At 42.5% G+C, this 15876-nt stretch overlaps 1 protein-coding gene across 1 annotated transcript in view; it reads right to left on the bottom strand.

Moving 5' to 3' along the window:
* The window catches only part of LOC125179062, a 79899-nt gene that overhangs the window by 391 nt on the left and 63632 nt on the right, over window positions 1-15876 (bottom strand). The window contains exons 3-9 of the mRNA XM_047884184.1: window positions 9732-10434; window positions 6613-6776; window positions 6060-6198; window positions 4170-4321; window positions 2439-2567; window positions 787-979; window positions 353-363 (exon numbers count right to left, since the gene is read on the bottom strand). Of these exons, the coding sequence (XP_047740140.1) occupies window positions 353-363; window positions 787-979; window positions 2439-2567; window positions 4170-4321; window positions 6060-6198; window positions 6613-6776; window positions 9732-10434 (1491 nt within the window). The remainder of the gene's footprint in view (window positions 1-352; window positions 364-786; window positions 980-2438; window positions 2568-4169; window positions 4322-6059; window positions 6199-6612; window positions 6777-9731; window positions 10435-15876) is intronic.

Raw genomic sequence — 15876 nt, forward strand, 5'->3', positions numbered from 1 at the left:
GAAGTCAGAAGTTATATATCTTTCGAAACGGAAAAATAAATTACAAGCATCGATCGAACACTTGAACTTATCGGCGAGTACGTAATGCTCACCTTATCAGTAGGCACGTGATGCTCACCTTATCAGTGGGCACGTGATGCTCACCTTATCAGTGGGCACGTGATGCTCACCTTATCAGTGGGCACGTGATGCTCACCTTATCAGTGGGCACGTGATGCTCACCTTATCAGTGGGCACGTGATGCTCACCTTATCAGTGGGCACGTGATGCTCACCTTATCAGTGGGCACGTGATGCTCACCTTATCAGTGGGCACGTGATGCTCACCTTATCAGTGGGCACGTGATGCTCACCTTATCNGGAACTAGGTGTCACCATAAACTAGGTGTCACCAGGAGTTAGGTGTCATCAGGAACTAGGTGTCATCAGGAACTAGGTGTCACCAGGAACTAGGTGGCACCATAAACTAGGTGTCACCAGGAGTTAGGTGTCATCAGGAACTAGGTGTCATCAGGAACTAGGTGTCACCAGGAACTAGGCGTCACCAGGAACTAGGTGTCACCATAAACTAGGTGTCATCGTAAAATAAGTGGCACCATAAACTGGGTGTCATAAGAAATCAGGGCGTCATATCAACAACTAGGTTTCATCTGAAATTAGGTGTCACTATAAACCAGGTTGAGCGAGTCCCAGAAAAGTGTCGATGTCGTTGGGAATTATAAGTCAGTAGTTTTGTGTTTATTATGAATCGCAAGTCATGGGATAGAACTAATCTTGGAAGACCTACCAGGACTGATGAAGGTGCAGGAGGCGTGGAAGGCGCCGCCGACGAGGGCGCTGCTGGCGTTGCGGCAGTGCACGTTGTTGATGTTGAACTCGTTGATGCTGTCCAGGAGCACGACGCCGGGGACGCCGCCTTCTGTGTGTACGTGGTAGTCGTTGAACACGTCAGCGTCCAGCACCGTCAGGAGGTTATCCAGCTGTAGGGCGGGAGCGCAACGGGATTAGTCCAGCACCGTCAGGAGGTTATCCAGCTGTAAGGCGGGAGCGCAACGGGATTAGTCCAGCACCGTCAGGAGGTTATCCAGCTGTGGGGCAGGAGCGCAACGGATTAGTCCAGCACCGTCAGGAGGTTATCCAGCTGTAGGGCAGGTCCGCAAGGTGATTGGTTCGTGCCTACTCTTCTTGCACGCGACAGCAAGCATTGTGCAAAGTATGCTAGCAACATCTATTGTACTTGATAGAAGTTTTGGTCGTGTCAATTGTCAATATTTTTAGTATGTTAAAACGACGCGATTATGTACGTAAGTCTGTGATGCATAAATATGTCAGGTTTTCGCGACCTCATAGAACTGTGATGCAAATTTTGTATCAAGGTTTCCACAACCCACGACTCTTATGCAACTGCTATTCCAAGGCTTCTGCAAGCTATCACTGTTCTGCAACTGTTACATCAAAGTTTAAAATTCCCGTGAATGTGATGCAACTAGGTAACAACAAGGCAAGCGATGACAAGTCGTTCACTAACATCTTAATTCTTACCAAACATTCAACTTGTTGCTAGCTTATTCAACACAATGATATTCGTCATAAATGCTTAAAAGTAGGAACAACAAAGCCCGTAACCATTGTTGAGAGATAAAACCAAAAACATAACTGGTTGATTTCAGCGTCCGAGAATCATGCCACAAATCATAAAAAATAGCTGTTCTTAAGAAGAAACAGCTTATATTTCCAGAACAGGACTTTCTTTTGCTGCAGAACTTCAAGGAAATTTCTGACCTTATTGTTCACTCAAATGACCCCAAAAAAATACAGCTCCATGAAACGAAGAACAAATCGGTTAAACTTTTGCTAATTAAGCGCCCGTTTATAAAGCGGAGTTTTGGAAAGTGCTGACGATAGCAAGAAGAACGAGGCAGAATGAAAAATTTCAGGGATAGAAAGCTATAAATTTTGGGGTTGGTACTAATGAACATAAGATAATAAGACCATGTTGACAAGAAAATAAATGATTTTTAGGACACAATTTGTCAACAAAACAATGTTGACAAATGGGAGCTTTGTAAACGTGAAATAGAATTCTTGTTGTAGAGAAATGAGAGCCAATTTATTGTGATGAGACAACAATTTATCTAGAAATGGGAACCAAATTTGAACGATAAGAAAATATTTCGTCAATAAATAAATTCAGAATTGTTGGGAATGGAAGCCAAGGTGGAAAGTTGTATCCATATGGATGTGCAAAAGAAGTCATACTGAAGAGGAGAGGCGGCAATATTGATTAAATAAAGGAAGTCATGGAACTGGATGATGTGGATGGCTTGTGATTGCTAATGGAGGTCAAGGGACAAGAACCGGCAGCCATAGCGATAAGACAAGACGGCTAAGCTGCTAAGACAAAGCGCTCTGCGCACCACTGAAGTACCCACGTCTCACCTCCCGCGGGTTATCGTCGACGTGCCAGGCGACGGCGGACGGCTTGTAGCGCACCGGCGGCGAGTCATCCTCGTCCAGAATGTTGAGCTGCACGTCCCACTCTGCATCCACACGAGACCAGGTCTCTTTCTGAGCACGACGACGAATTCGTCAGATCATGAGTGTTGGTAGTACTCGAGCTTATAAATAACAACCTTCGTCGCGGCTTGATCAATAACGTACGCGGTATAAATTAAGTAGGTTTTAATAAACGTTGTAGCAGGATTTCTTTAGACAATTAGATTTCAGACCAAATCAGATCAGATTAGATTTTCACTGAGTTTGGCAAAATTCTTACTGTAATTGACTAAATTCTCAAATTTTCCAGTCAAATTCTCAAGTTTTTATTCAAATTCAAGCAGTTTTTGGTATAACATTTACAGTTTTTAAACAAATTCTTGCAAACAAATTTTCAAGTCTGCGGGGAGATTTTTAATTATGTCTTTGCTCAGAAACGTAAGTTTTTGATCAAAAATTTACATTTCTTCTCACAATTCTACATCTACCAAAACAACTATCGCAAGATCTCCAGTTTTCAGCTACAGGAAAATCTCATTACTACAAACCAGCTGCACTTTTAACTTTATCATGATAATCCCTGAAAATGGGAATTATTTTGATTTCACATTTTACCGCTTTGAAATTTTATTTCCCATGAGAATCTTAGAAGCTGAGGAGACCCAAAATATAGAAAGCTTCAGCTCCGGACGGGAAATTTCGATATATTTTTAGAGTCTCCATAACAGCTTCATGGAATAACGCAACGATGCTTGAAAAAAGTAACAACTTATACGGAAACACGAAAAAATGCATTGGGAAACTGCAACAACTTATGACGCCGTGGAGAAGCATAATAATGATCCGAAAAATAAGTGTAAATATTTGAGTTGAGCTTAAACAAAATCGCGAGAACCTACAACTCAAAAAGCCTCATTTTTCGGGTGAACTGCAACCATATTTAGAACCCATATTGAAATTTGACCCGACAAATTTTCAGAGATTTTTCTTTACATACTCGTTGGCTTTAACTATTTCTGAGAAAACTCGACTCTAAAAATATAAACGTAAAAAAAAAAATTCCTGCCACGGCAGCCGGATATCTCTCGAGGGCACCAGCGAAGGTATCAGATAGCGAGCTCACCAAGATACTAAGGCTGGGGCGGCCGCATCATTTAGTTAATTGAAGGACCATGGACGTATTGGGTGTCGCTGAGAACGGATAAGAGAGGCAGGCTCTCAGCGGCTTTATGCATAGTCCTGAATAACCTAACCATGCATAAAATCTCCACACTAAACTAGGCATAATATCTCAGAATTTAAGTATGAGTAATATCTCAGAAGTTAATTATGCATAATATCTCAGAAATTAAGTGTAAAAAATATCTCAGGACTCAACTATGCATAATATTGCAGAACTTAACTGTGCACAATATCTTAAAACTCAACTGTTCATTATACATCAGAACTTAAATTAGCACAAAATTATCTGAGATTGGCACGTAGACGCGATCCCATCTTATCATAATTATTGTCTGATTTCAAGAGAGAAATCTACAACACTTAGCTTATTATGCTACAATCGTATCACCTCAAGCTGAAAATGTTTAGAGATGATAGAGTGATAACTTACGTGGCAGTGCAGGCTGCAGCCCTACCTTGTCCTGCAGGTGGCAGTGCAGGCTGCAGCCCTACCTTGTCCTGCAGGTGGCAGTGCAGGCTGTAGCGCTGCAGGCTGTCCAGTTCCTCCCGGTCGAGGCTGGACAAGAGGCTCAGGCTGACGCGGGAGCTCGTGCTCGATGACAGCGCGTCACTCGTCAGCACCCGGCTACTGCTGCCTGACGACGCTGTCCGAGGGTAATGGGTGCAAGGGTAATTATAATTAGGGTAATGATTACGGTCATAATGGTTCCGAGTGCATTGATCACGCGGGTAATGATTCAGAGAGTAATGATCAGTAGAACAATGATTCCGGTGGTGATGGTTCCGAGTGTATTGATTAGGGTAATGATTCAGAGCATAATGAGAACGAGATTAATGATTACGTGGGTAATGATTAAGGTGTTATTGGTTCCGAGGGTAATGATTACAATGGGGATTATTACGAGGGTAATGATACCGGTGTTAATGGTTTGTTTCAAGAGTAATGATTAGGAGGGTAATGATTTACAGGTTAATTATTCCTGTGTTAATGATTCTGAAGGGTAATGATTCCGAGGGTGATAATTTGTTGCGATGATAACTTGACGCCGAAGGTGATGGTGTGCTATGATAATGCTGGGTAAACATCAAGACTCATTCAAAACATTAAAACGAACTAAACTGCACCAACTTATAGGTGCGTCTGATGTGAAAGAGCGAAATTTCCTGGTCCTTAAATTTTTATAAAGTAATGCACGAGAAAGAACCAATGAAAATGAAGTTCGTAGTGAAAGGTACCGGTAGCTTACAGTCTTCTGTTTAGAAAGATAAAAAATTCCACAATCCTACTCAGCATGTTACCCAGCCCACGATATGCACAATAGGTGTGCAGCGTGTAGGTGCTCTTCTCCGTTGGGCCACTCAGATGTTGCTGAACATTGCGATCGATCTTGACTTTCTGACTACGTGGATTTTCAGTCACTTATAAAAGGTGAAGCCTAATTAAGCTTATAGGAAGAGATAATTATCGAACGGTTCTTTAGTAGGTTAAGCTTAAGCTTGTAGCGGTAGATACTTTCCAGTCAGCGCTATTGCAGGCGAGACAAAGTTTTCAATCCGTTGTGGTTCGCGAACAATGAATTTCTATTTCAATCTCAAACCAAAACATTTCACACGGTATTTTTAATTTGTAATGTCTAATGATGACTGCTCCGCAACGCTCACGATAAGATAAAATTAAGTGAGTAAGTTGGTTGTGAATCTAAAGTAGTCTGTAGGGACGCCTGCTGCTAATGAGAATGCGTCAGGGCGAGCTAACGGGGTCTGCCGCTGCAGTATAGTGGTGCAGTTCAATTGGTTTCTCATATAACTATCACGATTATTCCTATGATCATAACTAATTATTCTAGTTAATTCCTAAATTAATAAAACATAGCTACGTGTTATTTTATGGAGAACTGCTAATCATAGTGCATTTTTGGTTGAAAAGAGGATATTACCTACACTAGCAATGAATAAACAACAAAAAACACCTACTTGGTAAGGTAAGAAAACAATAGTCCATCATTAAGGGTTCAAGAGGAAACATCGCCGACACAAACCATATCAGAAAATACATCGCCTATACGAACGGTTTCAGAGAGTACATATAGCTTAAACGGTATATGGAGTTAAATAAGAACATAGCCAATTAACAGGAATGGTTTTTAGAACAAAATGCTGTCAACACGAAAATATTTTGAGACAACAGCACTTAAACGAACGGGTGGAGGATGAACATCGTTCACTTGCATGGTCAAAGAAAGATCGACGTAGGCGCGGACAGCTTGTGGATGAATATCATTCCCTGCAGTTCTGGGTTGATAAAGAACATCGCATAAGCCATAAAGGAACAAGCCTCGCCTGCACATGTAAAAACTCAACATCACGCAGAACATAACTAACCTGGCACACGCTGCAAGGAGATGTTGGTGAAGAGGTTGCTGCAGGTGGTGGCAGGTGAAGGTAGCTGCAGGAGGAAGGATGGTGGCCTGTTCTCCCATTGCTGGAGCAGGAAGGGCTCTTGCGGGACATAGCACAGGTCCTTGCAGGGGAGATACAATTTGCTAACAATCACGTGTGTTTCATACACTCTGCTCATGTTGCAGCACACTAAAATTTGCATAATTATCTATACACTGTAAGAAATATTAAATATACACCCCTAGTACATTTTTTTACTTCATGTTTGTTTGGAAAGTGTAGTTTCATCTTTCATGAGACGCCTGGTCGACGTAGATATAGTGTAATCGAATGCAAATCGTTTAATGCTATTGATACGCCCATATTGCTAAATAAACATCAAAGTTGAATAATTTAAAGTGATTAATACACTGGAATTACTCAATTACTCGGAGAAGAGAGCATGGGATCAGCTGCGATTGCATTGCGATGCAAAGTTTATATGTGCACCCTCGCCACTCGCTCCACACGCCGCCAACCCATCCGTGCCACTCACCATGTTCTGCGAGATGCAGGCGAAGGTATCGACGATGACCAAGACGATGGTGAGGAGGGTAAAGGTTGAGCCTTGTTCAGGGGAGGTCGTCCCCGGGGTCAGCTGGTCAGAGGGGGTTGTCCCCGCAGGCAGCGTGTAGTATAACTGAGCCCGCAGCTCGTTCACTGCAACACCAGCGGCTTATATGATGCAACACCAGCAACACCAGCGGCTTATATGATGCAACACCAACAACACCAGCGGCTTATATGATGCAACACCAACAACACCAGCGGCTAATATGATGCAACACCAGCGGCTCCATATGATGCAACACCCGCAACACCCACGGCTCAGCCATATGATGCAACACCAGCAACACCCACGACACAGGTGTGCACGTCGCCAGCAGGTGTGCAAGTCGCCAGCAGGTGTGCACGTCGTCAGCAGGTGTGCACGTCGCCAGCAAGGAAGCCGTACATGTTTTGCAGGTCGTTGGCTGGGTTCTGATCTCCGGTAAGCGATGAATGAACGTCTCGGTTGCCACGAGTTTAGCTTGCAGGACCAACGCGACGCTGCCTTATGGACTGACACTGATAACTTGTGTAAAAATCAACGCAATCGGATGTAGCTTCAAAAAAAGATCAAAGGATGCTTGTTGAAGCACAATCGTTTCTTCTAAAGTAGTTATTTTACTATCATTTTAAATCAACATAATTTGACCAGCTTACAAACTTTTTGAGGATTGGGGAAAGAGACAAGACATTCCATTAAAAATTAAACATTCCATTCCATTAAAAATTAGGGAAAGAGGCAAGACATTCCATCTCAATCCTCTTAGGACGAAAAAATTTCAGGATGGAAATATTACAGGCGCTTGATGTTCGATATTCAGTGACCAGCGATGTGTCTGCTAAAATCTTAGCGCGGGTTGAGGGCATCCCAAGTCTTGGACGGGCCTGAGCCCCCAGGAAGAAAAATGAGCTCAGTGAATTGATAATGTGGTCCACCCTGGTGTGATTTACGGGAAACTCAACCACGCGAGTAACCTTCTAAATTGTAGAAATATCTATGTTTATTAGTGAAGCTGAGTGTTTTTTGGCACCGCGCCCTCCTGATAAATTAACGCAAGTTAGAACACGTTCATCCAATTAAAGACTGCGCAAAGATTTTAACGACAATCCGTACTCGAGGCTTCACGTAAGAATAGTCGTATGCAAATTACAGAATATTCGTATATGTCCTGACTTGGTAGTACTTCAATTTAAAAGTTCACTGGGGAAGAAGAACTGCGCTGTTCATCAACCCCACGTTAAAAATATAACATTGATATTCCAGTTCTCCTCAGCATAATAATTAGTAACATTCACGACCAACATAATAATGAGCAAGCTTCACAACCACCCACATAATTATTAGTCACAATCAGGATCAAATGAAATGAAATGTATAGCAAATCGAAATCCATTACATACAGTATAGCAATTTTTAAATAAATTCTTGGACTTTAAATTTGATTAAGGCACTTAGCATAGCCTTCATGTTAACGCATCTGCGAAGAGCTGGGATTAAAGATTTATCTGCTTCGGTGATATTTCTCGAAAGTGCGGAAGCTCAGCGGCCATTCATTTCCTCTTCCAAAGCTGCATAAAATGGATTGGAAATGTTGCCAGTTTTATAGCAGATAAAAGGTCGCTGGGAACAACTCGTTGACCTTTGGCAACGATTGAATTACTGACTCGCTCACACGCAAATTAGTAACGGGCATAAATCTCACATTGATCTATCACTGATCTGTGAATATTTATAAACATATGATAATTATTCGTTGATATCATATACATTTGTCAAAGTTTGAACGTCTGTAAACATATATGAAGCCTGACATCGTATTTAGTTAGTGCAGTTTGGTCTTACTTATTGCGTCGGTTCATTTATGCGAATACAATTTTACTTGTAGTGGTGGAATAATAGCCTAGGACATTGAAAAAGGAGGAGAACGTTCTATTTAAATTTTGAAAAATTATTTTCATTTCGGAGGAGTAAATTTATTTAAAAAATTCAAGTTTCCTTCAAACTTTTTAATGCTACGTGGATGGGAGCTCCGTACTGAACGTGGGTCTAAACGAATCTTTCTTTAATAAATTATCACACTCAAGTCCAAGTTATAGGATGGCAACTTGTCGCACTGAGAGGCTACAACTTGTCCCACTGAGAGGTCCCAACTTGTTCAACTGACAGGCAACAGCTTGTCCCACTGAGAGGTCCCAACTTGTTCAACTGACAGGCAACAGCTTGTCCCACTGAGAGGTCCCAACTCTGTCTCTTATACACATCTAGATGTGTATAAGAGACAGCTCCTACAGCCACACTACTACAGCCACACTCCTACAGCCATACTCCTACAGCCACACTCCACTTCTTTCCTCTTTCTTTGGAATGTTATCGTAGTGCTAGCCGATTAGATATATGATTGCAGAGCTGGCGGTTAGATAACGCACTGTTAGTGCTTGCGATTTGAAAGCTTACGATTGAAAAAATCATTTAATGATTTCTCTATTCTTTCTTATTCTCTCTCACGTGCTTCCCTCTCACGTCAGGAGCAGACATGGCACCCAGGAAGAATTGTAAATTGAAGACTCGTTGTCGGTAATAACTGCATTAACAAATTGGTTCGAGCAGCAGTAGTGTTATTTTGCGAGCGATTACGCCTTAACGTTCATCGCATAATCTAGGATAATTGCCAATTACATGAGCAGAAATGAAGCGCATTCACTCAGGGGAGATGCGGGCAACGTCGAAAACACTGTCGATGAAATCCTGTTAAGTGGTAAGCGATTATGTAACGTAACTTAAACGATGTACCTAACTGAGTGTCATCTACGCCTTGAGCGTCATTTTTTTGATGACGGTGATTATAACAGAAAACTGGATAATGACGATGAGAATTAGAAGCAAAATACTACGGCTGGCCACGTAAATCAACAATTTATTCGTACTTGTGTATCTTCTTGAAGGTCATGTTCGGTATTTAACAGGCAATTTGAGGTAAAATAGCCTGCAAACGGCCGACTGCTTCTGTTGACAGTGAATAATATTATTGCTATTACTTTTCGCACACAAGATATTATTCAACTAACCTCCGTTTCTGCGATAGTCCGTAGGCTTGAGAGTCTTGGCGAGCTGCAGGGACAGCATCCCGCCCTCGATCTGCAGTACGAACACCCCGTTAGGGTTGACGACCTTTACCAGAGACGTGTAGTCCACGGATGGTCGGGATGACGCCCAATCTTGAGGAGAGACTAACTGCGCACCAAGGTTGGACTCCAGATTAGGGTCGCGGAAGACGTCGTATCGAGGACCCTCCATTTTACTGGGGGGCTGACCGAACACTTCGTTCTTCAGGCTACGCGGCCTGGAGGCCCTGGAATGAGGCACAAACTCTACAGAAGACCGAGCCTGGGCGATTGTATGTTGCTCTCCTTCTGGCGCCGTATCCCTCCTGTCATTACCGTATTGGCTGCTGGTCCATCCACTTCGAGCATCAGAGTCACCAGAATTTTTAGGTCTTCGGTCACCAAGTATCTTGTCTGGCCCCCCACCTCCCTTTCTCTGCCGACTAGCTCTCCCTTTGCCTAAAGGTGTGTTTGCTCGGCTGCTGCTCGGCGTGACCTCTCCTTGATACGACCCAAGACTGGAAATGAGGCTGAAGAAGCGATTCTTGGGCTTAGGGTCAGGGCTTTCATCGTCAGAAATGGGCTGTAACGACCGTCTCTTCAAGCGTTGACGTCGAGCAGACGGTGAGGCATCGTCTGTCCTATAGGACATCTTCTGTTTCAAGCTCTGCAAGGAAATAATGAAGCGTCAGACAACAGCAGTTCAGTTGTGGCACAGCTGGCCTTAATTGAAATTAGGAGAGAAAAAAAATTCATTGTAGTTTCCGTCGTTGATTATATAATCATGGAATTAGAACTGTGAGTGGATAGAGCATTGGAAGCATAGCTAGATTGATAGCATAATAAACTGAGAGATGGGATGACCAGGAAGATATGATGCGAATAAGATTTTACAGCTCGCCTTTACTAGTCCAATCAGCATAACCTAATCCTACGGAATTTGATGCAAATCGAATATATTATTCGAGCTTAGTTTAATTTATTCTTAATGCTTGGCAAAAATGCCATTGACTTCACTAATGATTTCCTCTCAAAAACGCAGAGGCAAACAATAATACCATCCAGAACTCCGTACCGGGATCGCTCAATACGGGAAAGCAATCCGAAGTCGGAACCAACTCGGTGCCGGACTTCAACTACATGAGCATAGCACGAAGTTGAACTGAAATATTTGTTCCAAGAGAAGCTGAAATGCCTGACTCTGTTGAAGAAACATATACTGTACATAAATTACCCGGTGGATAATTAGAAGATTAGTTTCGCGCTGAAAGTTTATGCGAGTTTTTAGCATGAACTAAATAAATTGTTGAGCAATTGTTATGGTGCTTTAAAATACTATGTATTATATTCGTCTTGAGTTATTGGTTAATTTCAAGACAATTATATTGAAACGACAGTATATGAGCGGCAGCCATGTCTCTTAAGGATTTCGTTCAGGGACCTCGCTGAGCTAGACAAGCGGTCGGAGATTGACGGGCTTGATTACCTCGATCAGAAATTTTTAGGTAAATATTAAAGAAATTACCTGATAATTCTTGCAATGATTGCATTGCAGTGAAATCAAAGATAAATAATGAAATCAGACTCTGATTCTTAAGTACGGAGCTGCAGATCATTTACCTTATGTAAGTATTCATCTAAATATTGATCTGAATCATGCATGGTCATATATATGTATACATAGTTGTCAGAATTGCTTAATCCATCAATGGCAAGTCATTCATTTCCGCGAACACACGACCTCTGCTGTTGGAACGAACGTAAAGATAGATGTATACGAAGTACAGTTAGTTAGAGAGAAACTTTTTACTTGCAATCGACATGACAAATACCGGCATGTTGACATTGCCGTTGTGGCTCAAGAAACGTCGTAAAATATGACAAATAAATCCGATGGGAGCACAACCAAAACGGATTTAAAGCGTAAAAAACGGCTACGACAAAGCAGCGGCTCAAGCTCTTCAGTTCGACGTTGACAACAACATCGTCATCAAAAGGAGCCGGCATAATGCAGAGCAGATTCTCTTTATTCGAGGATTGGACAGTACGAGTATGTATCTATGTATATCTATATTATTTATCGATGTGAAGCTATGGGAGAAAGCAAAATGAATCGTGCATTAATGCAAATCTGTGTGAGAAAAAGGATTAAATCGTACATCTATTCACATTTACAAGTATGGAAGAGAAAAAAGTAAACTGCACGTCTATGCACATCTATGGAAGAGTGGAATAAATCGTACAACTATTTCCACAACATCAAACTCAGTCATGGTTTTATTGGCGATAAATGACCATAATTCAAGAATCAAGTATGATAATTATTCCAAACCAAGAATGAAGGGAAAGCGTAATGCTGAGAAACACGTTTTCAGTTTAGATTGAGTATAAGAATGCATAATGCCGAGGCATTAGTGATCTATGTGCCTAGAATACCGGGAGTCACAACGATGAGTGTTCCGATAAAATATATAAGTCGTACGCTACATGATCGCGGGCTAGCAAAGGATAGCTAAATATGTTCAGCGTTTCCCCTGTCAACAGAACGACGTTGACAGGGGAATCTCGTTTCTTCATGCCATAACAAAATTTAGAGTCGCCCCAGCTTCTGGTAATCCAAATCAGAAGCTGCCGCGTCTCTAAATTTTTACTGGGTGTCAATGCTAGAGGCTGCAGCGTCAACTTCCGAGCTGCGCAACCTCTGCATTGAACTTTAACCCAGTGAAAATTTACAGACGCGGCAGCTTCTGATTTTGGATACCAGAAGCTGGGGCGACTCTAAAATTTGTTAGGGATTGGGTGGTCCCTGGCGTAGCCATGAACCGTTCCTCCAAGATCCCTACTCCGACTCCAGCGATGAGGCACAGCCTCCGCCATGCTTTTTAAACATTTGGGAAGATTAATTAAGAAATTTTTTCTCTTTCGTCAAGAGAGCACAATTTTATTTAAGCAAGCCAACACAGTACTGTGGTATAATTTTTTTACAATTCACTCAGTCGAACACAGTCGCCCACACTGTTTCCACCAAGTATTTCCTATGTATAGCCATCACATTTGATAACATATTTGAATAAACGAAGAAGCGTTCTTTGCGCTAATTGCTGCAGAATACAAGTCAAAATACCATCAGTTTTTCTTAATGAGAATGAGAGCGTTCAATGCCACTGCGGAAGAAGTACTGCGCTGAACAGGAGGTCGTCTTTAGGCGTCGTAATGTCAGAGTTCGTGGCTACCTGAGCACGTCGCCAGCAGGTGTGCACGTCGCCAGCAGGTGTGCACGTCGCCAGCAGGTGTGCACGTCACCAGCAGGTGTGCACGTCGCCAGCAGGTGTGCACGTCGCCAGCAGGTGTGCACGTCGCCAGCAGGTATGCACGTCGCCAGCAGGTGTGCACGTCGCCGGCAGGTGTGCACGTCGCCAGCAGGTGTGCACGTCGCCAGCAGGTGTGCACGTCGCCAGNCTCGTTGACCTTTGGCAACGATTGAATTACTGACTCGCTCACACGCAAATTAGTAACGGGCATAAATCTCACATTGATCTATCACTGATCTGTGAATATTTATAAACATATGATAATTATTCGTTGATATCATATACATTTGTCAAAGTTTGAACGTCTGTAAACATATATGAAGCCTGACATCGTATTTAGTTAGTGCAGTTTGGTCTTACTTATTGCGTCGGTTCATTTATGCGAATACAATTTTACTTGTAGTGGTGGAATAATAGCCTAGGACATTGAAAAAGGAGGAGAACGTTCTATTTAAATTTTGAAAAATTATTTTCATTTCGGAGGAGTAAATTTATTTAAAAAATTCAAGTTTCCTTCAAACTTTTTAATGCTACGTGGATGGGAGCTCCGTACTGAACGTGGGTCTAAACGAATCTTTCTTTAATAAATTATCACACTCAAGTCCAAGTTATAGGATGGCAACTTGTCGCACTGAGAGGCTACAACTTGTCCCACTGAGAGGTCCCAACTTGTTCAACTGACAGGCAACAGCTTGTCCCACTGAGAGGTCCCAACTTGTTCAACTGACAGGCAACAGCTTGTCCCACTGAGAGGCCCCAACTTGTCCAACTGACAGGCAACAACTTATCCCACTGAGAGGCCCCAACTTGCCCCATTGAGAGGCTCCAACTTGTCCCACCGAGAAGCCCCAACTTGTCCCAACGAGAGGCCCCAACTTGTCCCATTGAGAGGCAACAACTCGTCCAACTGACAGGCAACAACTTGTCCAACTGACAGGCAACAATTTGTCCCACTGAGAGGCCCCAACTTGTCCCATTGAGAGGCCACAACTCTCGTCACTAAGAGGCCACAACAAAAAGCTAAAAATTCTCTCAACCAGAGACCCCAGAACTTGCTACTCCTCAGGCGTGACCGTTCGTTGTGGGCCACTAACCCACCGGCCCATGAACACATCCTAGACGCCATTGCGTCCGCACAGCACCAGATAATAAATGTATTTAGCGGCGCTGCTAATGCACCTAATTGTTCCCTCTACCTCCCCGTCCCCCATAAAACCCCCCTGCGCTCCCATTTGGATGGCAGCCAAACCAACGACTAAGAGATCCCTCGGCTTGAAAAATTCTACAAATTAGTATAAATATACGATGTGGGAAACTGTTCTTGTCGCATAGAAGCGTCTGATGCATTACTCAGTACGCTTTTGTTGATACATGTAGTCATGCAATCGTTGTATGCAATCATGCATGAATACATAGTGTTGAAGTCAGGCATGTAGTCATGCAATCGATGTATTCAGGACATTATTGTTGCTGCATTCACGCAGTTGATTATTCAGGACGCTTAAAATAACAATGATGTTTGCTAGCAGCAGGAGGCACACCACGTTCATCGCCATGGTTTAGCTCCCAGAAATCATCAAATGACGCACCGACTTCCATCAAATTTTGTCGGCCCTCATACAGTAAACAATTCATCATATGGCGCACCTTCTTTCATTCAACTCCTCATAACATCAAATACAAAAATCCAGACCAATTTCACTATGAAACATACTAGGGAATCTCAGAAAAATTGTAAATAACGGATTTGTGGCAAACTAGCTTGAGTTATTCAAATGACCAGTCGCGTCACCTCAAGAGTTCGGATTGTCTTCTCGTCAGGCCCAACAATGAAAAGAAATTGTAAGCTTCCCTGTTGGCTATCAAGCTAAGCTTCAGGCTGGACGGCGGTCGAAACACAATACAAATCACAACAGTGAAATATAATATACTTAAAGATAAACGGTTAACTATAAAATCAACAAATCAGAACGGGTAAACAACTTACACAACCAGCGCTTGTTCATTAGTAATTGAATGATCGCACCTAAGAGCAGTGGTATAGATGATGATTGCGACCATGGATAGACTAAAGTAAAGACTGACTCACAGCAACGACGTGACTAAAGACAAGTCATGAACCAACCAACCCCTGTCCCAACCATCCCCATGACTCTCAAGTGACTTACCGCCTTTATCATCATCGTCATCATCACCTTCATTCATCAGATCATTCTTCTCTAAGCAACACTAAAATGTATCTATGCAACAATAAAAATGTAAAAGCATAGTATTAATAACTCGCTGATGTATATTGTGTGAATAATGAATCACAATTCAGTCTTCACTCCCCCGATAAAACCATTCAAAGCCCTGAGGTCAACGCTCGTATCCAATCCCATAACAAGTTCAAAAACCTCCCTGAAGCCAAGTCATGCGCACATCACCTTTTCATCACTTACTGCGTTTTCCATTTCACCGTCCACTTTCCGGCCACTCGGGGCTATCTCTTAATTATTTTTCCCCATTATTGTTTAATGGCCCCGCACACACGAACCCGTTATTGTCAGTGATGATGTGATCCTCTAAACACAGCTGTGCTAATGCAGCTACACCTGCCTGATACAATCAACTTTCTCGTGTGTGTTATGAATGAACGAAATAGAGCCAGAATAGATGTAAATTAAAAATTTAAACTAAAATTAAGAAAGTTATTGGATATAAAACACGTTAAACTGTGGCAGACCGATAATAAAACAATGCTCAGGTCCAGCACAGATCGGTCGCCGCAAGTCATTCTGAAATACTGTCAAGACAGG

The sequence above is a fragment of the Hyalella azteca genome, unplaced genomic scaffold (genome assembly GCF_000764305.2).
Source record: "Hyalella azteca isolate HAZT.00-mixed unplaced genomic scaffold, Hazt_2.0.2 contig14801, whole genome shotgun sequence".
NCBI classification, from domain to species: domain Eukaryota; kingdom Metazoa; phylum Arthropoda; class Malacostraca; order Amphipoda; family Hyalellidae; genus Hyalella; species Hyalella azteca.